Source organism: Colobus angolensis, unplaced genomic scaffold (genome assembly GCF_000951035.1).
Source record: "Colobus angolensis palliatus isolate OR3802 unplaced genomic scaffold, Cang.pa_1.0 Scaffold103, whole genome shotgun sequence".
Classification (NCBI taxonomy): Eukaryota; Metazoa; Chordata; class Mammalia; order Primates; family Cercopithecidae; genus Colobus; species Colobus angolensis.
Genome location: NW_012111253.1, coordinates 932579 through 956270, shown reverse-complemented (window position 1 = coordinate 956270; position 23692 = coordinate 932579). Strand labels below are relative to the sequence as shown.

General features: G+C 41.3%; 1 protein-coding gene across 1 annotated transcript in view; it reads left to right on the top strand.

Annotated features, from left to right (window-relative positions):
• Positions 1-23692, top strand: part of SUSD1 (sushi domain containing 1) — a 108341-nt gene that overhangs the window by 44498 nt on the left and 40151 nt on the right. Inside the window, exons 6-8 of the mRNA XM_011941763.1 lie at positions 1997-2189; positions 20616-20707; positions 23200-23386. Of these exons, the coding sequence (XP_011797153.1) occupies positions 1997-2189; positions 20616-20707; positions 23200-23386 (472 nt within the window). The remainder of the gene's footprint in view (positions 1-1996; positions 2190-20615; positions 20708-23199; positions 23387-23692) is intronic.

The following is a 23692-nucleotide window of genomic DNA, read 5'->3' as shown; positions in this document are numbered from 1 at the left end:
AAAAAAAAAAAAAAAAGTTAGATAAAGGTTAATTTGTGTGACATGTGAAACACTCTTAAATTGACTGGAAAAAAGTCAATATTTAAAAGTGTTTTGCTAAAGAGAATAGACATGTTGCCTAAACATGCATGAACACATTATGCCTCACTAGTAAGTGGTTCAGAAGAATAGGGGACTGCCAGACCGTGGGGGAGCAGCTCCGATGATAGCACAGTCTAGGTTGTGGCCATGGATATGTGTGGCAGAGGTAGAGTGAAGGAAGTTCATAGCATTGAGCTCTAAGAACTCTGAGGCCAATATTTGATGGTTTATCTGGAAGGACTTTTAAGTTATCCAAGAGAATTCAAAGAGTTTGAGATAGAAGAATCCTTATGAACCACGTGTCAGGGTCTTGGATGACTGTGGAAATTGATAGAGAAGAGTGAGTCAGTGATGGGAATAAGGAGGGATTGAGGGTGGTATAGACAATGGTGCTAGCATCAGTGGCAACACTGAGCATATGTCTCCACCAGCTAATGCACACTAACTGATCAAGGGCTGATCATATTACTTATGGGACCTTCACGAAAGTTTTCCCCTATAACTCCCTGCTGGAGCTGGCAGTGCGTAGAGGATGATTTGTGTGATGTGACTCCACGGATCAAAAGCCCTTTTACCAGAGGTCTAATAGGAAGGATCCAGTGAAGTACCATGGCATTTGCTTTGAATGCATAATCTGGGGTGGTCCCCATACGTTTTTGTTTTTTTTTCCCCTCCATGGGCAGGGTTAAGGAACCCACCTAGTTTAAGTACTCTGTTCTATGAGGCTTGTCCATGGATTTCTTACAATGAAAAGAAATTAAAAGAATTTTGGCTGGATGCAGTGGCTCACACCTGTATTCTCAGCACTTTGGGAGGCTGAGGTGGGAGGATTGCTTGAGGCCAAGAGTTCGAGACCAGCCTGGGCAACAAAGTAAGATTCTGTCTCTACAAATAAATTGTAAAAATAATTATCCAGGCCGGGCGCGGCGGCTCAAGCCTGTAATCCCAGCACTTTGGGAGGCCGAGACGGGCGGATCACGAGGTCAGGAGATCGAGACCATCCTGGCTAACACGGTGAAACCCCGTCTCTACTAAAAACACAAAAACTAGCCGGGCGAGGTGGCGGGCGCCTGTAGTCCCAGCTACTCGGAGGCTGAGGCAGGAGAATGGCATAAACCCGGGAGGCGGAGCTTGCAGTGAGCTGAGAACCGGCCACTGCACTCCACTCCGGGCGACAGAGCGAGACTCCGCCTCAAAAAAAAAAAAAAAAACTAGCCGGGCGAGGTGGCGGGCGCCTGTAGTCCCAGCTACTCGGGAGGCTGAGGCAGGAGAATGGCGTAAACCCAGGAGGCGGAGCTTGCAGTGAGCTGAGATCCGGCCACTGCACTCCACTCCGGGCGACAGAGCGAGACTCCGCCTCAAAAAAAAAAAAATAATAATAATTATCCAATAATTACCCAGGTGTGGTGGCACGTGCCTGTAGTTCCAACTACTTGGGAAGCTGAGGATCACTTCAGTCCAGAAGTTTGAGATTGCTGTGAACTAAGATTGTGCCACTGCACTCCAGCCTGGGTGACAGAACCAGCCCGTCTCAGAAGAGAGAGAGAGAGAGAGAGAGAGAGAGAACTATTCAGAAGGGAAGGAGAAAAAAAAATAATTTTGCCCATTAGCTCCAATGTAATCTCTTTCATTTGGGTGATAATCAAGGGATTATTTTAGAATAGACTAACATTTTCTTCATCTGAGATGTAGCTAATGCATTTTAAGCTTGGTCCTATACCTGATTGTGAGGACAGGTAAGGTAGCTTTGTAAAGTCCTTCTTCAGGTTAGCTTGCTACTGTCTTAAAAATAATTATAAGTAGGCAAGGATAAATAAAAGGAACTTTCTTGCTTTAACTCCGTTTTGCTAATAGTCTAGGCACCTGTTAGCCAACGGAAAATTTAATGCAACACTTTCTTTTAATCTCATGGCAGTTTACCGTTCTGGGTCAGAGGTGGTATCTGGATAACTTTTGTCACGCAACATCGTTTAACTTCACAACGTGGGAGCGAGCGCCTGTGGTGTGTTTGGATCTGTACCCTACGACTGATTATACGGTGAACGTGACCCTGCTGAGATCTCCTAAGGCGCACTCGGTGCAAATAACAATAGCAACTCCCCCAGCAGGTGAGTGTAGATGTTTCTTTCTTGTGCCTCAGGACAAATTGCCTATGTGAATTGAGCTATGCAGTGCGTGGGGTGGGGGGGCATAAAAGTGCTAGTCTGGGAGTCAAGAGACAGGGGTTCCAGGTCTAAGAAACTTTGTTAGCTGTGTCTGGGGTTCAGGATGCCTGAACCTTACTACTTATCCCCTTCCCTGCAGGGTACTGGCTCGTAGAGGGCACAGACCAAGGGTGTACTGATTCATTCAGAGCTCCCTGGGAGTCCTAAATTGAGAATTTTGTAAAGCATTTTGTCTCTCACCCCAAATTTAAGACTACTGAACCCTAAGGGTATCATTATCGGCAACTAGAACCAACTTCCGGGAGACCAGAAACGTGGGTCCCACTGTGTCAGGCAAAACGGCCTCAGGACTGGGCCATGTATAAGCACATTAACTTGACATAGAGAACAGAGGCCTGATTAAGGTCAGGCTGCTTAGAAATTCTTCCCTTGCAGTCTTTTGAGGAAGCCACCTAGGTGCCAACTGTATTAACTCCACAGCTCCCCCTAGTGGGATGGCTGTAGTGCAGCCATCACTACTATTTCTTTTGTTCTTTAATCCTGTGGGTTTATCAGACAAATTTATGGGCAACCAGAAGAGGCTGCCCCTTTGAAGGAAAACAGCAGAAGAGGGTAGGTCCGGCTACTGCCTCCCTGAGGCCTCTCTGTGATATTCACCACTGCTTTTGTGGGTCAGGGTGGGCAGTTTGGCCTTTGCATTTAGAAGACTCTGGGCCAGGTGTGGTAGCTCACGATTGTGATCCCAGCCTTTGGGAGGCCGAGGCGGGTGGATCACCTGAGGTGGGGAGTTCGAGACTAGGCTGGCTAACATGATGAAACCCTGATTCTACTAAAAATACAAAAAATTAGCCAGGTGTGGTGGTGTGTGCCTGTAACCCCAGATACTCGGGAGACTGAGGCAGAAGAATCACTTGAACCCAGGAGGCGGAGGTTGCAGTGAGCTGAGATCGCACCACTGCACTCCAACTTGGGCAACAAGAGCAAAACTCCATCTAAAAAAAAAAAAAAAAGATTCTGAAATGGGTTAGACTCTCATGAGGGCCACGTAGCACCTGAGGCTGAAACTTTTTTTTTTTTTTTTTGAGATGGAGTCTCGCTCTATCACCCAAGCTGGAGTGCCGGGTGCCATCTTGGCTCCCTGCAACCTCCACCTCCTGGGCTTAAGTGATCCTCCTGCCTCAGCCTCCTGAGTAGCTGGGACTACAGGCGCATACCACCATGCCCAGCTAATTTTTGTATTTTTAGTAGATACATGGTTTCACCATGTTGGCCAGGCTGGTCTCGAACTCCTGACCTCAGGTGAGGTCTCCCAATTCAGCCTCCCAAAGTGCTGGGATTACTTTGGGAGTGAGCCACCGTGTCCGGCTTCAGTTTTTATCCTATTTTTCATATCAGATTGAGCCTGGCACCTTGTCCTGTCTGTATCAGCAGAGTTTGCATAAGGAGCACCTCATGACAACATAAACCTACCCCCCAACACATTTTCAGCTGCATAGTAATGCTCGCAAATTGAATATGAATTCCCTCCAATTATTAAATTCTTAGAGAAATAAAAATCTATAAATAAAATCTGGCTGGGTACAGTGGCTCACGTCTGTAATTCCAGCACTATGGGAGGCTGAGGCAGGTGGATTGCTTGAGTTCAGGAGTTTGAGACCAGCCTGGGAAACATAGTGAAACCCTGTCTCTATAAACAATTCAAAAATTAGCTGGGTGTGGTGGCACACACCTGTGGTCCCAGCTACTTGGGAGGCTGAGGTGGGAGGATCTCTTGAGCCTGGGAGGTTGAGGCTGCAGTGAGCTGAGATTGCGCCACTGCACTTCAGCTTGGGCAACAGAGCAAGATCGCCTCAGATAAAGAAATAAAGAACAAATAAAATCCACCTCTCCTTGTAAAATAAACTAATATGTAAAGGCATGAAGTCCCCAATTTTTTCTGTCCTACATCTTTTCTGTTGAATCTCAGCCAGAGTGTCCTGCTGAATGGAGAGTGTGTTCTAGCTGTTGAAACCTAGGAATCTTGTTTTGTAATAGATGCTACTCCTTTGGTGTACAGGGGACTGGCAAATGCCAAGGTTTTGAAGCAGGCACATCCTTGGCATATTCTAGGAATGTCATGGAAACCAGTATGGCTGGAGCAGGGAGCTGGGGACAGTAGTGAGAGATGAAGTCTAAACTCTAGCATGAGTATAATAAATGAGAGGCCCGTGGTGTTAAGTTCAGAAAGAAGCCTGTTGTTATCTTCTCCTTTGCCTCCCTAAATTACTAGTAGTAAGTATAATGTAGCATGCCATAGTTCACCCTCTGTAGGTTACCAAGCAGTCTGGAGTTTACCACGTGTCAATTTAAACGTAGATTGGGAAATGTCTTCTTATCAGGGTAGTTGGATTCATTTTGTACTCTCCTTGAAAATTTTAGACATTTGCAGTGGTGGCTCTGGGTCTTTTTTTTTTTTTTTTTTTTTTTGAGACGGAGTCTCGCTCTGTCGCCCAGGCTGGAGCCCAGTGGCCAGATCTCAGCTCACTGCAAGCTCCGCCTCCCAGGTTTACGCCATTCTCCTGCCTCAGCCTCCCGAGTAGCTGGATCTACAGGCGCCCGCCACCTTGCCCGGGTAGTTTTTTGTATTTTTTTTAGTAGAGACGGGGTTTCACCATGTTAGCCAGGATGGTCTCGATCTCCTGACCTCCTGATCCGCCCATCTTGCCCTCCCAAAATGCTGGGATTACAGGCTTGAGCCACCGCGCCCGGCCGGCTCTGGGTCTTTCTTGATGCCCATTCCAGGGATTTAGAACCTTTCCATTTTCATTGCTCCCTTGAGCCCTATTTCTACCCAAGCTTCACCATTGCTGAAGATCTTTATCTGTTTAGTGAAAGAGCCTCCCTTCTTTCTGGGCAGCACACCCCATATTTATCTTAGGAAACTCTTCAAGTGAGATACATTGTCTTGCATGCTTCCTTTCCTGTCTCCATTTCTCACTCTTTTCTCTGAATTTCTGTAAACCCAGAAAGATTCCCTAAATTGTTTTAGCTCTGGACTCCACAGGGTCCTATTATTGAATGTCTACCTGTGAGTCCTACTTCCTGGTTAGGAGATTTTCCCTTTTGTCTCCCATGGGGAATTACCCTCAGCTGATCTGTGAGCTGCTGTTGGGTTTCCAGAACCTGAACTTTCACTGGTCTGATGAGGTCCAGGAAATCCCCTGGACTAGTGGCATTTCGCCCAAGCCCTACCTTCTTGGAAATGAATTTCCAAGACTTAAATAGTCGGTGCTTCTTTGATGGGAATTGAAACACTTCTTGTTCCCGCTTCCATTTCTGTATCAGAGATAAGCCTGCAATGTTCAAGGTCCCTCTGAGAACATTCTTACTTAGCAGGTCCTGCTCAGCTCTAAGCCTTTACCCTTCCATCTAAGTTGTTTCTGTTCCTTCTTTATTGCCAGGTAGGACTCATACCTTTTGCTAGGTCTTAGTATTTTCCTTCTCTATATTTGCTTTTTGTTTTCAGACTTAGATTTTTTGTTCTCCTCACATTACTTTGGAATCTGCCTCTGAGGTCTCTGTAGAGAAAGAATGATGTCACAGAGCTCTGGACCTGTGGCAAACATCCAGTGTTAAAATACCTTCTTCGGCCGGGCATGGTGGCTCACACCTGTAATCCCAGCACTTTGGGAGGCCGAGGCGGGTGGATCACGAGGTCAGGAGATTGAGACCGTCTTGGCGAACACGGTGAAACCCGGTCTCTACTAAAATACAAAAAAATTAGCAGGGCGTGGTGGCGGGCGCCTGTAGTCTAGGGAGGCTGAGGCAGGAGAATGGCGTGAACCGGGGAGGGGGCGGAGCTTGTAGTGAGCCGAGATTGCGCCACTGCACTCCAGCCTGGGCGACAGAGCAAGACTCCGTCTCAAAAAAAAAAAAAAAAAAAAACTTTCTTCCCACTTTCATTTTCACTAGGAGGCATTTCTTTCTATTCAGTTCAGCCTAAACCCAATCCTGGGCTTGATCAATTGTCGTTCTTCCTGGACCGTGTTTAATACAGCTCTATTTCTCAGGCAGATGTCCTTATAGCCTGTGCAATACCTGTTGCCTCATCTACAAAAACAATGCCACCTTGAAACTCACTTAGTGATGCTTGAAGAATTCTACACTGATCATTCTCTTTTTAAACATGTTCACATTTCTTTAGCTTTGGAGTATCACAGTTCCAGTTATTAAGGAAGAAACGAAGAGTTCTCATTAATGCCTATTCTCGTTCCCTTATTTAAAACTTTTCCTTGTCATATTTTTCTAACTGAGCCAATATGATTTCAAATTTTCTTCTTAGTGTTATTTCCTCCACTTGATTTCACTCTCCCTAATCTTATCCTTTCTCCCTAAATCTTATCCTATCTGTGAGAACAAAACCTGTTTTGGAAACTGATTTCATTCTTTTTTCAGAGATGGGCAAAATCTCATTTCTAGGAACAGAGTTCTAGGTATACACTTTTTGTTATTTCTTTTTAGCATTTGAGTTTGTAATAATTCCACTGGACTTTTTTTCTACTTTAACTCCCAAACAATTTCTTATCTAGAATCCCCAGTCTGAGTTTCTGTGAAACAGATCATCCAGGGCCATTTAAAAGACCTTGGTGTGGGAGTGAACCAGCCTGTGGAGAAGCCATGGATCCAATCTTCCTGCAGTTCTCTCCTTAGCCCTGTATGAAATTCCAAATGATATAAAGAGAAATGGAATTTTGGCAAGCTAATCTAGTGTTGTCTACTAATATCTAGCTCCCCAAAATGCTCTTTAAAACCTCCCACTATTGCTCCCTCTGTGCATATTAAACTTTAGCAAATACAGCAATTACCTGGAGAGCTTATGAAAACACAGGTTCCTGGGCCCATTCCAAAGGGTCTGATTCAGTAGGCCTTTGGGGAGGGGAGCAAATTTTCATTTCTAGCAAGCTTTCAGGCCTTGCTGATATTGTCAGTCTACATTTTGAGTCGCATTGCTCTAACCACATAAACCGTAGCTACTTCTGGGCAATGTCAAAGCTCTTGCAGGCAGAGACATAATAAGAAAAGAAAGACTAAAAGAAAAAAGTGGAAGCTAAAATAATTCCATCTGCTCCTGCCTAAAAACCCTGTGTCTTAGAGCTTTGTCTAATTTGCAAAGTTTTCCTGGTAATCAGATATCTACCTACCTCATCTGTTCCTGAATTCCAGTTGCAGAGATCAGGAGCTCTCATCTTCCCTCATGGTGCCTTACTCCCCTGTGGCAGCTCTTATCTTTATACTCAAGACCCCAATGAGTATATCTGCCTTTTGCAGGGAGATACTGAATCTTACCTCTCCTTTCCATATGAGATTGCACAGGACAAACAGATAGATAAATGACAAATATCAACTGTATTGACCTGGGCAAGTTTCCAGGAACTCTCTCTCCAACACTGAATTTCGGGTAAAAGCTATATTGAAGGATGAGGTTTAGCTGTTGTGGCCAAGTAGAACTTCCTACTTACTTTCCCCATGGAAATATGGGCAGGTGGCTCTGGAAGGGAGCCTTGCCTGGCTTACCCGCCCAGTCTCAGGCTGAAAAGCAGAGGAAAGGGTGGTGGCAGACACTGGTTACTTACCTCTTGAAGACTGGAGATACCCAGAGTGCCCCTTGTACCTGTGCACAGGCGGGTACCAGAGAGCAAGTCTGCATTTCGTTTGGGTGGCGACCTGTAATATATGAACTTATTACTTGGAAATGTGACTCAAGGAATGGCAGTCTCCTACCAGTTAGATTACGTATATACTGTTCTTTCCTTGAGGATTAACATATGGGGAATAAGGAGAAGCCAGAATTGTCTTTTCCTTTATGGAATTGGAAAGACAGGTAAATAGCAACCTTTGATACACTCAAGCAAGGTCACTGATCTCTGTAATTATCTTGAACAGGAAAGGTCCATTATAGTTGTAGGAGTCTATGTTAGGAAAGCAATTTAAATTACTTTTAGGTTCCTTCAAACTCATTTGTTTTGAAGGAACAATTTGTCCAAATTTCTTGGTTGATTTACCATCATTATTTTATTTATTGATCAAATTTCATGTTCTTATGGACATAGTTTATTCATATACTAAGAGCATGACTTCTTTGGTTATTATTTATGTTGTCTTTCTTCTGTTTTATGGTTTCTTTCAATTTTGTTTATGATGTTTTTGACATATAAAAGTTTTAAATTGCCATACAGTCAAATCTATTGATCTTTTCCATTGTGATTCATTACATTGTTATTAAACATAGAATTTTTTAAAACAAAAGATTATTTATATTCTGTTTTATTTCTAGGAAAGACTTTAAGTGACCTGCATGGATATATAAAATAAAAGATAATAGGTTAGATGTCTAGGCTAAAGAAGAAAGAAAACAAAAACAGAGACATAAAAAATGTAGGAATAAGGTTAAGAATAATTCATGCCCTTATAACCTATTTACTTGTTCATTAGTGCCTCACAAATTTAGGTTTAAGTTTTCCCATCCAGCCAGAAAGGGAACCATGGCATTGTCCATAATGTCACAACCAAGCAGTGTTTTTCAGAAGTACAATTCTTTTTCAACATTAAGAATCAGGAATTTCTGATTCCAGGGGGTCTCATAAATAGGACAGTGTCTGAGCAGCATTTTATGAGGATTTTATAAGGCTATTTTTTTTATATTGCCCCTGAACACAGAAAAGCACAATTCAGTGTAGAGTGGCAGAAAAGATGTATTAGAAATGCCTACTGTTTGCTGATCTGGCTTGATTCAGGGGTAGGATTAGGTTATTTAGATTATTTGGAGGTATGACTGGAGTCCATTTCTTTCAAGCATTGTTTTCTAAATATTGTTTCCCTCAACTGAGATTTGATGAATGTTTGGTGTCATTGAGCTAGCAACTGTTTTCTCTTATAAGTACCCACGGAGCAATTGTTCTGTGCTGCCAATTGAATAACAAGGACTTGTGCTTGAATTGAAGGTTGCCCTCCTCTGTTGGAAGGTTGAGCCTAGGGAGCTGAGCCAAGGGAATTGTTTGAATCTGCTCTGCCAATGAATGGGTGATTGAACCCTCAGAATTCCTCTCCATATAATATAGTCACAGGTGTTTAGCTTGAAAAATTTCACAGTTGTTCTAACCAATACCAAATTTGTCTAAAGAAAAATTTCAAATAAAAAATTCAATAAATTTCAATAAAATAACAGTAAAGCTCCCAGCTTTATCCTGTTGCCGTCTTTAAGATAAACTGCTCCCCAAATGTAAATCAAGGATAACTAAGATGATACCACTATTTATAGAGCAGTTATACAATAGTAACTTTGCTTTCAGGATAGTTGATTTATAGCTATTCTTTTTGACAATATTTAGCTTGCAAAGCCAATTGTCTATATAGGCTACTTCTAATTAGAGATTTAAAAACCATTATTATTTATGTACAAAAGAATGCTTTTTTTCAGTTCCTTTTAGCAGAAGATTCCATGCATTTAGATATTCCCAAAATAATGTTGGTAAATTTAAAAAAATCCTACAAGGAGAAGGAACAGAGCACTCTTACCGGGGAGTAAAGCCCTGATAGAAAACCATCGCTTTGAAGGTGGCTTTCTGCTGCAGGTTTTGAACAGCATGCATAATTTGAGATCTATGTGGACTTTATAAAACTTCCTCGTAACGGATTGCTTTTCACAGAATTAAAGTCTGAACAAAAGATAATAAAGACAATAAATCATGTAACGTTGTTTCTGATATTTTTCCACAGAATGATAAATATTATAACAGCATTCTGTGGTTGAAGAGTTGTGCCTGAAGTCTCCCTCCTTTTCTTACAAACCATTAGCCTAAGAAACCCATACTTGCAGTTGGTGAAGCCAGAAATTGGCATATATTTTACATGGAATATACAATCATCTGAATATGCCAAGTATGGAGAGAGTAAATGTTTGCTCTTTTAACAGATAACATAGTGACCTTATAGATCCAGCTTAGTGGGACCATATCCATTACCTTTACTCATAAAGATGAATAAGTTGTTTAGAATTGGAGCCTTCTACTAAATGGGTTCTAAGTGGCTCTGAAGGCAATAGATTTATCTCATTCTTTTTAGAACCTTCATTTTCTAATCATGCGTACAGACAGACTCCAAAACTGTTCTCTCCTAGGCTGAAATCAGAGAAAGGATCACATACATTTTAGTCTAAAATATTCCTTAGTACCATGCAAAGGAAAGCTAACTACAAGACATTTTAAAAACTTTTCTTTACTTATAATTTTAAAATTTGGTATAATTTCAAATTTTTCCCTTTCTTGCAGTCCTACCCCTTCCTGTAATATATCCCACTTGGTCATTGAGTATTGTCTTATGTGGTGTTAGATTCTGTTCACTAATATTTTCTTTTGCATTTTTGCACCAGTATTTATAAGTGATGTCGGTCGACACTTTTCTCTATTTTTTTTCCACTATCTTTATCAGGTTTAAGCATTGGTATTTTCCTTTCTTCATAAAAATAATTTGTAAAGTTTTCTTCATTATTTATGCCTGGGACAATTCACATAGCATTTGGACTATCTGATTTTAGATGGTTTGGTAGAATCCATCAAATTCTATGAAATGATCTGGGTATGGGGTTTTTCTGTGGGGTTATTCCTTGATGACATTCTCAATTTTTTCTATGGAAATTGGTCGGTTTAAGCTTTTTCTGTCTAATAGAGTCAATTTTGGTAAACCAGATTTTCCAAGGAATTACCTATTTCATCTAAGTTTTAAAATTTATTTGTGCACTGATCTGCAAAGTAGTTTTGTTTAACTTTCTGAATTTTCTTCTGTCTCAGTGATCATTTCTCCCTTTATCTTTATTTTCTGCCCCCTGTCTAGGTTAAATTAGCTAAGTGGTTTATTTATTTTATTAGTTTTTCTAAGATTTTGGTTTATTAATTGGATCTACTATTTTTTTTCTCTCTCACAATATCAGGGATTAACAAACTATGACTTGCAGAACAAATCTGGCCTGTCACCTGTTTTCATAAATAGTTTTATTGGAACAAAGGCAGAATTGTCAGCCTGGAAAGCTTAAAATATTTACTTATCTGACCCTTTATAGATAAAACTTCTTGATTCTTGCTCTATATCATTAATTTCTGTTTTCTTTCTTTCTTTTTTTTTTTAAGATGGAATCTTGCTCTGTCACCCAGGCTGGAGCGCAGTGGCACGATCTCAGCTCGCTGCAACCTCTGCCTCCCCGGTTCAAGCGATTCTCCTGCTTCAGCCTCCTGAATAGATGGGACTACAGGCGCGTGCCACCACGCCTGGCTAATTTTTGTACTTTTAGTAGAGACGGGGTTTCACCATGTTGGCCAGGCTGGTCCTGACCTTAGGTAATCCACCTTCCTTGGCCTCCCAAAGTGCTGGGATTACAGGTGTGAGCCACCGCGCCTGGCCAGTTTCTGCTTTCATAGTTATTATATCTTTTCATATATTTTCTTTTGCTTTACAAAGGTAGTTGTACTATATCTTCATTGTGACTTGTGGCTTTTAGCATTAAAAATTGTCCTTTGTCATATTTAATGCTTTTCGATTTGAATTCTACTTTGTCCTATATAGGGATTGCAGTGCCCACTTTCTTATGGTTTCAACTCCATCCTATTATTTTATGTTACAACCACTCTATGTATTGTGTTATATTTTCTGCATTCCTTTCTGTGTGATAGATTTTGTTTGCTTTTTTTATTTTTTAATTTTTAAAGGAAGGTTTATATTTTTCTAGTGGTTACCTTTGTACCTTTAAAAAATGCCCTGACTCCCTTCTGTTTTCTCATTTACCTTTTCACCATCTGGTTTGTCAGGTTTGTTTGTTTGTTTATTTGTTTGTTTTTAAGACAGGATCTCGCGCTGTTGCCCACACTGGAGTGCAGTGGATTGATCATAGCTCACTGTAGCCACAACCTCCCAGGATCAAGTGATTCTTTTGCCTTAGCCTCCTGAGTAGCTGGGACTAGAGGCGTAAGCCACTGTGCTCAGCTAATTTTAAAACTTTTTGTAGAGACAAGGTCTCACTTTGTTGCCCAAGCTGATCTCAAACTCCTGACCTCAAGTGATCCTCCCGCCTTTGGCCTCCCAAAGTGCTGGAATTACAGGCGTGAACCACCACACTCAGCTGGTTTGTCAGTTTTTTTTTCTTTTTTTCTTTTTGAGATGGGGTCTCACTCCCAGGTTGAAGTACAGTGGCATGATCATAGCTCACTACAGCCTTGAACTCCTGGGCTCAAGTGATCCTCCGATCTCAGCTTCCCAAATACCTGGGCCTACAGCCACCATGCTTGGCTAATTTTGTTATTTTCATTTTTTATTTTAGTAGAGACAGGTTTTCCCTATGTTGCCAGGCTAGAACTGAACTCCTGGCCTTAAGTAATCCTCCTACCTTGGCCTCCCAAAGTGCTGGGATTACAGGTCTGAGCCACTGCACCTGGCCTGGTTTGACAGTTTTTAATGGCATGCTTTAATTCATGTATTGCCTTTATGACATTCAACTATTGACACAACTGATTTATTCTATTTTCCTTTTTCTGTGTCCCTTTTCCTCTTAGTTTTTCAGTTGCATTATTTCTACTTTATGAAAGCATACAGCATTTATATATCATTCTTCTGCCTTGCCCCATCTTTATTTTTATCTTAGAGCTACAGTTGAATATAGCAAATGCTTATCACCAATCCTTTTACTGAAGTTTCCCCAGTTTATCTCTTGGATGAAGCTCATTTTCCAGTAGATTCCTTAACAGCACAGTGTTCCTTGAGTTCTTGGATATGTAGAATCGTTTCTCTTTAGCCTTGATACTTGAAAGGCAGCTTGGCTAGATATAAAAATCTTAATTCACACTTTCTTGATTTGAGTTTCTTAAAAATAGTCAGTTCTTTTGTTGCCTTGCTTTCTATGTAGCTTATGAGAAGCCTGATGCAGCCCGATTCTTTTGCCCTTGTATCTTATTTGTTTATTTCTTTGAGCGAAGACCCTGAGGATTTCTTTCTTTATCTTTAAAATCTCATAGTTTTACTTGAATGTATTTTTGGGGTTGATTGTCACCCCATTTTGCAGTCAGATTTCACAGGTACCCAGTGTATCCCTTTAGTATTTCTACTGAGGCCTCTTTATTCTGGTAAAGTTATCTTGAATTATAGTTTTAAACACTAATTCTGTTTCATGCTTGTTTATCTTCTTCAGATAATTTAATTATACGTATGTTGGATCTTTGCCTGTATTCTGCTTCATTCACTTTATTTTTGACCCTTTTAACTTCTTTTTGATCTCATTTTAATTATTTTCAGTTGTTTTCCTGTATTTCTTCAATTACATCTACCCTTCTTTAGGCACCATGGAATTTAGTCTTTAATATTTCTAATGGGATTTTGTATTTTCATTTTTTTTTCCTGAGCTCAGTCACCTGTTTCATTTCCTCCTTAGTTTTTTGTCCATTTATGTTTTAAGTTTTAAATTTTCCAGGCCTGGTTCAGTGACTCACGCCTGTAATCCCAGCACTTTGGGAGGCCGAGGTGAGCAGATCACTTGAGGTCAGGAGTTCAAGACCAGCCTGGCCAACATGGTGAAACCCCGTCTCTACTAAAGATACAAAAATTAGCCAGGCTTGGTGGCGCACACCTGTAATTCCAGCTACTCAGGAAGTTGAGGCAGAAGAGTCACTTGAACCCAGGAGGGTTCAGTGAGCAGAGGCTGCAGTGAGCAGAGATCGTGCCACTGCACTCCAGCCTGGGTGACAGAATGAGACTTCATCTCAAAAAAGAAAAAAAAAAGTTTTAAAATTTCTGACTTAAAGAGTTTTCTTCATACCCCCAAATGCTTGAGAATACTTATTTCAGTTTACTAATGTATAGGACTCCCCCACCACCCCAGTTTGTGAGTTTAAAAAAATGTAGAGCTTTTTACAAGCTGCATTGTTTTTATTTTATATATGTATATTAAATATACATATACGTATAATATATGTGTGTGTGTGTGTATGTGTGTGTGTGTGTATATATGAAATACAAACTGCTTTTGTCCATTAACTCCAGGGACAGAATTGCTGGTTTAGGATGGTTAACAAGATTTCTAGGTTAAGAGTGCCCTCTTCTGTCACTGAGTGAAATGCAGTTTCTTTAAAAGTTTTGTTTTGTTTTTTGATAAGGCTGGGTATGAACCATGTAGTCTCAGTTTAGGTTCTCTTTTGCTTTGTAGGATCTTGCATTTCCCTCTCTCTTCTGTTGCCCACCACTGCTTAGTCTCCAAAGGACACCCATTCTTTCCCTTTTATCCTTTTCTTTCCCAGAAGCAATGCCTTTTTCTTACCACTACCTGACAACTCATGGACTTTTAATCCTTTCCTTGTAGTCAGCGCTCTGACTATACATCAGGTCTCTTTTCTTTTCTTTTCTTTTCTTCTTTTCTTTTTCGTAGAGTGGAGTTTCTCTTGTTGGGAGTGAACCTAGCTTACTCTGGGCCACCTTGCTTCCCTCTTTTCTATTTCACACATCCCTTCTAGCCCCCCTTGCTCTTCACAAGGACTTGTGGGAGATTGAGAGATAATTTTGCTGGAATTTCATATTTACTTTTCTATTTAACGTGTGTGTGTGTGTGTGTGCACGCGTTTTTTAGAGGTGAGGTCTCGCTTTGTCACCCAGCCTGGAGGACAGTGGCAGGACCACATCTCACTGCAGCTTTGACTTCCTGGGCTCAAGCAATCTTTCCGCCTCAGCTTTTCAAGTAGCTGGTACTACATGCTCCCGCCACCATGCTCAGCTAACTTTTTTATTTTTTGTAGAGATGGGTTGTGGTGAGGGGGGCGGGTCTTGCTATGTTGCCAAAGCTGCTCTCAAACTCCTGCGCTCAAGCAATCCTTCTACCTCGGCCTCCCAAGGTTTTGGGATTACAGGCATGAGCTACTGCACCCAACCTTACAGTAATTTAAAGTTTGTAATGTTTTCTGTTCTCCTTTTATGACGAAAGCTCATAAGTAGCTTGGCACAGGAAGTAGTTTGGCACAGTTCCTCTTGAGTCAGATGATCTAAATTCAAATCCCAGATCTGCCACTTACTGTCTCTGTAACTTTGAACAAGTTATTTCACCTCTGTGTGTCCCAGTTGACAGGATCCACATCGTGGGCTTGTTGTGAAGATCAAATGGGTTAAAGCATATGGAGAAACAGCACAATACCTGACACATGATGAATGTCTATCAAATGTTAACCAATACTTACATTTGCTTTCTGGCATTTATTATATGCTCCCTTGTTTTTAAAACTATACTTATATAGGCCATAACTTCTCTCCTAAATGAAATGCATGTTATGGGCAGAAATCATGTCTTATTCAGAGTACTTATATTCCACTGGGTCAATGAAATATCATTTGCTTAGCTTTCCCCTTATTGCTGATTGTCTGCATTTAAACAATCACAACTGCTGTGATTGTTTAAATCACTGCCCTAGACACTGAGAGTGTAAAGATTAAGAAGATGTCTCTCTCTTCAAGGAGCTATCAGTTCAATGGGGGTGATAGACAAAGATCAATAATACAATACATAAAGCAGAATTGAGGTATTTGCAGGGTACTACAGGACCAGAGAGGAAATAGTGATTGATTTTGCCCAGAATTGTTTGCCCATACTAATGAAGCAGAAACAAAGTTTAGTTAAGAGCTTCATTTTCTCTTTTTTGAGGCATTCTTGCAGTTCTGGTTTTTCAACTTCAGGATTCTAGATTAGATTGGCCCAGTGGGTGGAGAAAAGAGAGAACACAGAGTAATCACTAAAAATGTATAAGAGAAGGAAGATTTGTATGAGAGACCGTGGTATGTATCTTTCATAGCAAAGGATCTGAGAGCACTAGGAAGGGACTTGGGATGAGCTCTACCGGGGATCCTTTTCTCCTCATTGAATGCATCATGGGTTCAACCTGCCTGTGGCTCAAGCTGTAAAGCCCCTTGAATGGAGGGAAGGGAACCTAGAGGGAGAATGTCACTCCCTGACCCGGGTGGAACTGAACTGTGAGCCAGTGAGACATTTCCTGTGAGCAGAAGGAGCTGCAGACTCACCACTACTGTTAGGTTACTTAAGCATATGTGTGTGTGTAATTTTTAAAAATGAAATAATTGTGTATATATTATTCTTCATTTTGCTGTTTTATTTTATTCTTTGAATTTTGGCCTTACAATATCCTGTAGACATACTTCCATATCAATTCATATAATGTCCTCTCATTCTTTCTGAGGGAAGCACAGTATTCCATCATATGAAGGTATACTAATTTATTCACTTATTCTCTGTAGAAGGTTATTTGGGTATTTTTTTCCTTTCAAGTTTTTGTTATTACAGTCAATGATACTGTTAATATACTTGTATATGTTATGTTTTATTGATTCTCAGAGGCATTTTTTTTAACATTTTGATGTCTATGAAATCCTACAATTGTTATACAGTCAGGTGGCTGCCAAGAACATAATTGTCATTGTCCATCTATGCATCATATTGGTCATAGTTGCTTACAGTGCTGTCACTTCTATTTAGTTATGGACATTAGTGGTGCCATTTATGTCTTGAGATCAATTGCCTACTAAAACTTTTTCCAAAAAGCTACATTATGATTTAACATTGAGACACAGTGTTATAATATGTAAAGCACAATGGGAACAGAACAGCCAAGTATAAGAGCAACTTTCAGCATCAGAATGGGTGTCGGTGGATGGTAAGAAAGTTTTGGGAAAAAAAAAAAGGAGCACATTTTGAAGAAATACTGCCTCACCAAACTCAGATATCTCATAGGATGCTATTGTGTGGAAAAATATAGACACCAATAACTCTTAATTGAGAAGTGATTGAGAAGTGTTTGTTATATACTGACCATGAAGAAATTTTAGGAATGTCTCCATTTTGCTTATATTTTTGTCTTATAATATACAATTAAAATTTAATATCTATGTTGGTCTGTAAAAGCTTTTTCAACCAGTATAAAATAGTCCTATGAGATAAGAAAATAATTGTAGCGGCCAGGGGTGCTGGCTCACACCTGTAATTCCAGCACTTTGGGAGGCCAAGGTGGGCGGATCACTTGTGGTCAGGAGTTTGAGACCAGCCTGGCCAACATGATGAAACCCTGTCTCTACTAAAAATACAAAAATTAGCCAAGCATGGTGGTACACGCCTGTAGTCCCAGCTACTCGGGAGGCTGAGGCAGGAGAATTGCTTGAACTCAGGAGGCGGAGGTTGCAGTGAGCCGAGATTGTGCCACTGCACTCCAGCCTGGGTGACAGAGAGACTACATATCAAAAAAAAAATTTTTTTTTTCTTTAAAATCTTTGTGTAAGTTTTGGACATTTCTAGTTAGGTTTATTTCTAGGTATTTGAAGTTTGCTTTGATATCCCATCTCATGAATAGGGATCTGTTTATTTTTCTATTATATTCTGCTACTTGTATTAGTTTTCTATTGCTGGTATGACAAGTTACTGCAAATTCAGTGGCAGAAAATAACATGAGGGTTGGGTGCAGTGGCTGACATTTGTAATCCAGCACTTTGGGAGGCCGAGGTGGGAGCCCAGGAGTTTGAACCCAGCCTGGGCAACACAGAGACGCTGTCTCTACAAAAAAATTAAAATAAATGAAAAATAAGCCGGACATGGTGGCCTGTGCCTGTGGTCCCAGCTACTCGAGAGACTGAGGCAGGGAAATCACTTGAGCTCAGGAGGTCGAGGCTGCAGGGAGCCATGATCAGGCCACTGTGCTCCAGCCTGGGTGACAGAGCAAGATACTGTCTCAAAAAACAAAACAAAACACAACAAAAACAAAAAGCAACATGAATTTAGTGTCTTATAGTTCTGGAGGTCAGAAGTGTGAAGTGTTTCACTAAGCTGAAATCAAGGTGTCAGCAGGCCTGTGTTTCTTCAGGGATGGGGGGGATCTAAGGGAGAATCTATTTCCATGCCCTTTCCAGTTTCTAGATCCTGCCTGTACTCCTTGGCTTGTGGCTCCATCCTCCATATTTAAAGTTCATCAGTTTAACCTCACTTCCGTTCTTGAATCTTCTCTCTAACTCTTCTTGTTGCCCTCTTATAAGGATCTTTGTAATCACATTGAGCCCATCTGGACAATTCAGGATAATCTCACTGTCTTAGTCACCTCTGCAAAGTGTTTCTGCCGTGTAAGGTAACATACAGGTTCCAGGGACCAGGATGTAGACATGCTGGTGGGGGATGGGAGTCATTATTTAGGCTACCATACTTGTTCTTGAAGATAGATAGAAAATGATCAGTTTTTGTGTGTTGCCTTTCTATTATTTTCAAACAGTTTCATATTTGATTAGTTGAGTCTCAGATTTACTGGCAGTTGCATCATTTGTTCCACTTTCTGGCATTTATAGCTCATTTTTTTTTTCTTGTCTTCTTCTGCATTGTCTAGAATCTCTTGAATATTTAAGGCTCAGTAATAGCTACAAGACCAGACATCCTTGTATTGTTCTTAACTTTACTAGAAATTGCTTAATTGTTTTACTACTGAGTGTAGTGGTTTCTTATAAACCCTATTAAACTAAGGAGTTTCTGTCAAATGAAGTCCTAGCTCACTAAGATTTCAAGTTAACAGAGTATATTAAATGTACTAATAGTTCCAATTATAAAAGTAACCACATGGTTTCTCTCTTTTAACCTATTAATAGCTTTTCCAATAATGATCCTCTCTGTATTCTGGGAATAAATCTTCTTTGGTCATAGTGTATTGTTCTTTGAATGTACTACTGACTTCTTTTTGCTAATATTTTATTTTGGATTTTTGTATTTATATTAACAAGTGAATTTGGCATAGGATGTTTAGTGATTGGCTGTGCCATCCTGCACATATTGGGCATTGTGGATTATTTAGTCATATTAAATGATTTGGGGAGCCTTCCACCTTTTTGCATAGTCTAGAACTCTTTAAATACCATTGGAGTCATTTGTATTTTGAAAGTTTCAGAAGTGTAACTTTGGACCACTACTACTAATCTCCAAACCTGTCTCTACCCAGCTGTGGGGCCGCATTACCTGGAATCATCAGTACTCCACCTGTTCCTTATCACCAGTTCATCTTTGCCTCCTGTTCCTTACCTGCTCTGTGTTGCAATATTTGAGGTACAGCTTGTGACCTATGCAGGCTTTCTCTGTGCCAAGCTGCCCAATCCACAGAGAGGGGTCATGTCTACCAACTTGGCTTCATTTGTAGGAACCTGTCAGGCCAGGGGGTTACAAAATACAGCCTTACCTTTCATGAGACCTTCCTTTTTTTCAGGTAATTTGGGCGTTGTCTTTATCACTCGTTAATCATCCCAGTGTTCCTGTGAAACTTCTTAGCGAGTCTCCTCTATTATTTCCACTTTAGGGACAGAGATCATTTTGAAGGAAGTAACCTCTGATGTCAGGGTTTTGAGTAAACAGTCTTTCTTGACTACTGGAGGAGGGGTGTACCTCTACATTAAACTGTATCAGATCTGAACTGTCTTTTAGATTGATTATCATGAAACTGAGCAGAGGACAAGAAATACTTCTTTGCTCGCAAGAGATAAGGAAGACCAAACCAAGAGAATCCCACCACCTCCTATTCTTTTCTTCATGAAAAACCTGATTGCTTGAAAGCACTTTTTTCAGTTCCTCAAGGAGCAATTCTCTGCTGAAATGTTGCTCTCAGCTCAGAATTTCAAACCGACACTTATTTGTATAAATGAGGATATACAAGGTCCAGGACAAAGAGTTACAATTTTAGCTTAGTAAGCCAAGGAAGTTTGCAGTAAATAAACTCAAATAATTTTTTTTTTCCTTTTTCTTTTTTTTTTGAGACAGATTCTCACTCTGTCACCCAGGCTGGAGTGCAGTGGCACGATCTCTGCTCACTGCAACCTCTGCCTCCCAGGTTTGAGCAGTTCTTCAGTCTCCCAAGTATCTGGGACTACAGGCACACACCACCACGCCCAGCTAATTGTTGTATTTTTAGTGGAGAAGGGGTTTGTTTCATTATGTTGGCCAGGCTGGTCTCGAACTCCTGTTCCTCCTGTTCTCAAGCAATCTGCCTGCCTCAGCCTCCCAAAGTGCTGGGATAACAGGCATGAGCCACTGCGCCAGGCCCACTCAAAATAATTCTTAAGAGGGGTCCTCCGATTAGGTATCTTTGAATCTGAAATCTTTCATCGAGACTGAGTTTACCTAAATATAAAAGTGGCATTTCTTTGAGACTGCTACAACTAATTTCTAAAGTAAAATACTGTTGAACTCATCTTATGCTAACACTTATCCTCGGGAAATGGCTCAGTTAAAAGGTAGTATTTTTTCTATAGAGTGTAAATTGATTTCTTGTTTCTTTTCCGTTGCAGTAAAACAGACCATCAGTAACATTTCAGGATTTAATGAAACCTGCTTGAGATGGAGAAGCATTAAGACAGCTGATATGGAGGAGATGTATTTAGTAAGCGACTGAAAGTTACTGTATTTATAGATGGTTGTCTTATGTGGGAGGCTTAAAAATCCTCACAAACCTAAAACTCTACTTCTATAACTATCATTATCAATAGACGATTTACTGTGGCAATTGCATCCAGAAGCAAGAAGATGGCCACTTCTGCACATTTAAAGACAGAAACTTTTGGCTGGGCGCCGCGGCTCACACTTGTAATCCCAGCACTTCGAGAGGCCGAGGCAGGTGGATCACTTGAGGCCAGGAGTTCAAGACCAACCTGGTCAACATGGTGAAACTCTGTCTCTACAAAAAATATAAAACTTAGCCGAGCATAGCGGCACATGACTGTAATCCCAGCTACTCAGGAGGCTGAGGCAGAAGAATCGCTTGAACCCGAGAGGTGGAGGTTGCCGTTAGCCAAGATTGCGCCACTGAACTCCAGCCTGGGTGATGGAGCAAGACTTTGTCTCAAAAAAAAAAAAAAAAGAGAAACCTTGGGGAGAGATGAGACAGCCACGAGAATTTCTTCTTTTCTTTTTCGTTTTCAACATTTGAATTTATTTTTATTTTTTTAAATTATATAACTTTTAGGTTCAGCAGTATGGGTACAGTTTTATTATATAGGTATACTGTGTGGGGGCCACCAAGCCTGGCCTAAGGTTTCACGGAGGTTTGGTGTATAGATTATTTTGTCACCCAGGTAATAAGCATAGTGCCCAATAGGTATTTTTCTCTGATCCTCTATCTCTGATCCTCTATCTCCTTCCACCCTTCACCCTCAAGTAGGCCCCGGAGTTCCCCTCTTTGTGTCCATTGTTCCCCTCTTTGTGTCCATGTGTTCTCATTGTTTTAGAGACAGGGTCTCGCTTTGTCACTTACACTGGGGTGCGGTGGCATGATCATAATTCACTGCAGCTTTGAACTCCTGGGTTCAAGTGATCCTCCTGCCTCAGTCTCCTGAGTAGCTGGAACTACAGGTGTGCACCACCACGCCTGGCTAAGTTTTTAATTTTTTTGTAGAGACACGGTATCATTATATTTCTCAGGCTGGTCTCAAACCCCTGGCCTCCATCAATTTTCCTGCCTTAGCCTCCAAGTGTTGGAATTTGTGGCATGAGCCACCACGCCTGGCCGAGAATTTCTTTGTGCTCCTATATTGGTGCTGTTGATGCTCAGGCAGTGTCCATGGAAGGAGTCCTGTGGCTTATGCATGTGTGTCTGTGTCCTTATCAGTGTCTCTGACCAGGGTCTGGATGTGTTGCCTAGAGAGCCAAGGGGAACTTTTGAGGCTCGATGTGGTCGTGAGTAATAAAGGGAAGGACTGGCTGGGCACAGTGGCTCACGCCTATAATCCCAGCACTTTGGGAGGTTGAGGCAGGTGGATCACTTGAGGTCAGGAGTTTGAGACCAGCCTGGCCAACATGGTGAAACCCTGTCTCTACTAAAAATACAAAAATTAGCCAGGCACAGTGCATGGGCCTGTAATCCCAGCTACTCGCAGGGCTGAGACAGGAAAATTGCTTGAACCCGGGAGACAGAGGTTGCAGTGAGCCGAGATTGTGCCATTTCATTCCAGCCTGGGTGACAGAATGAGACTCCGTCTCAAAATAAAAAAAAAAGTGGGGGGGAAAGACTGGCATGAGCGTCTACTACAAGAAATTAAGTAAGAACAAAAGGGTGTCTCTTGGCCAAAGTGTCAGGGTGGTAAAGGAAAGGGTAGGGTCACCAAGAAGCGGGCAGGCAGAGGAGAAAAACCCTTCTCAGGTTCTACCAGACCAGCTACGAGTATCCTAATTCAGGTCCTGCTTAGTTTGGATTCCTAATATTCTTTCTAGGAAAATGTTCTTGTCCTTGCTCCTGCCGTTTTGCCAATAGACTTTCTTGTTGGGTATGTGCACTGTATGTGTGAGAACAAGAAGGAGAAAGTTGCCAGTATTGGGACCTCAGCCTTTTGTGTGTTTTTATTTAAAAATATATTTATTATATGAATAATATTTTAAGTACAATATTTATAGTATTGCAACTCTAATATTTGCTTACTGCTGCATTTCACCTTTTGAAGAAACATTAAAGTCTAGAGAGAGAGAGAGAGAGGAAGAAAGCTTATGAAAACAGAAAGGGGTTGGGCATGGTGGCTCACGCCTGTAATCCCAGCACTTTGGGATTCGAGGCGGGCAGATCACTTGAGCTCAGGAGTTTGAGACCAGGCTGAGCAACATGGCGAAACCCTGTCTTTACAAAATATACAAAAATTAGCTGGATGTGGTGGCACACATCTGTGGTCCCAGCTACGTGGGGGGCTGAGGAGGGAGGATCACTTGAGCCTGGGAGGTTGAGGCTGCAGTGAGCCGAGATGGTGCCACTGTACTCCAGCATGGGTGACAGAGTGAGGCCCCCATCTTAAAAAGAAAAAGAAAAGAAAAGAAAGAAAGAAAAGGGGGCGGTTTCAAGACATCTAAAGCCTTTTAAGCTTTCACCCAGTGAGCTTTTTTATGTTTCAGTTTCACATTTGGGGCCAGAGATGGTATCAGAAGGAGTTTGCCCAGGAAATGACCTTTAATATCAGTAGCAGCAGCCGAGATCCCGAGATATGCTTGGACCTGCATCCGGGTACTGACTACAATGTCAGTCTCCGGGCTCTGTCTTCGGAACTTCCTGTGGTCATCTCACTGACAACCCAGATAACAGGTAAATCTTGAATAACAGCATTTGGATTAACGAAGTTACCATAGAATTGTTCATAGGTCCTGATAAAGAGGAACACTGTTGCTTTTTATCATTATATAATGAACTTTAACAGGGAGAGGAGGAAGGACATGGAATTGGAGAGGTGCCTTAAGTCGCTTACAACTGTGACTGTTATGTTTTATTCTTTTTTCTTTTTCTGAGGCAGGGTCTTGCTATCTCCCAGGCTGGGGTGCAGAGGCATGATCATGGCTCATTGCAGCCTTGACCTGGGCTTAAATGATCCTCCCGCCTCAGCCTCTTGAGTAG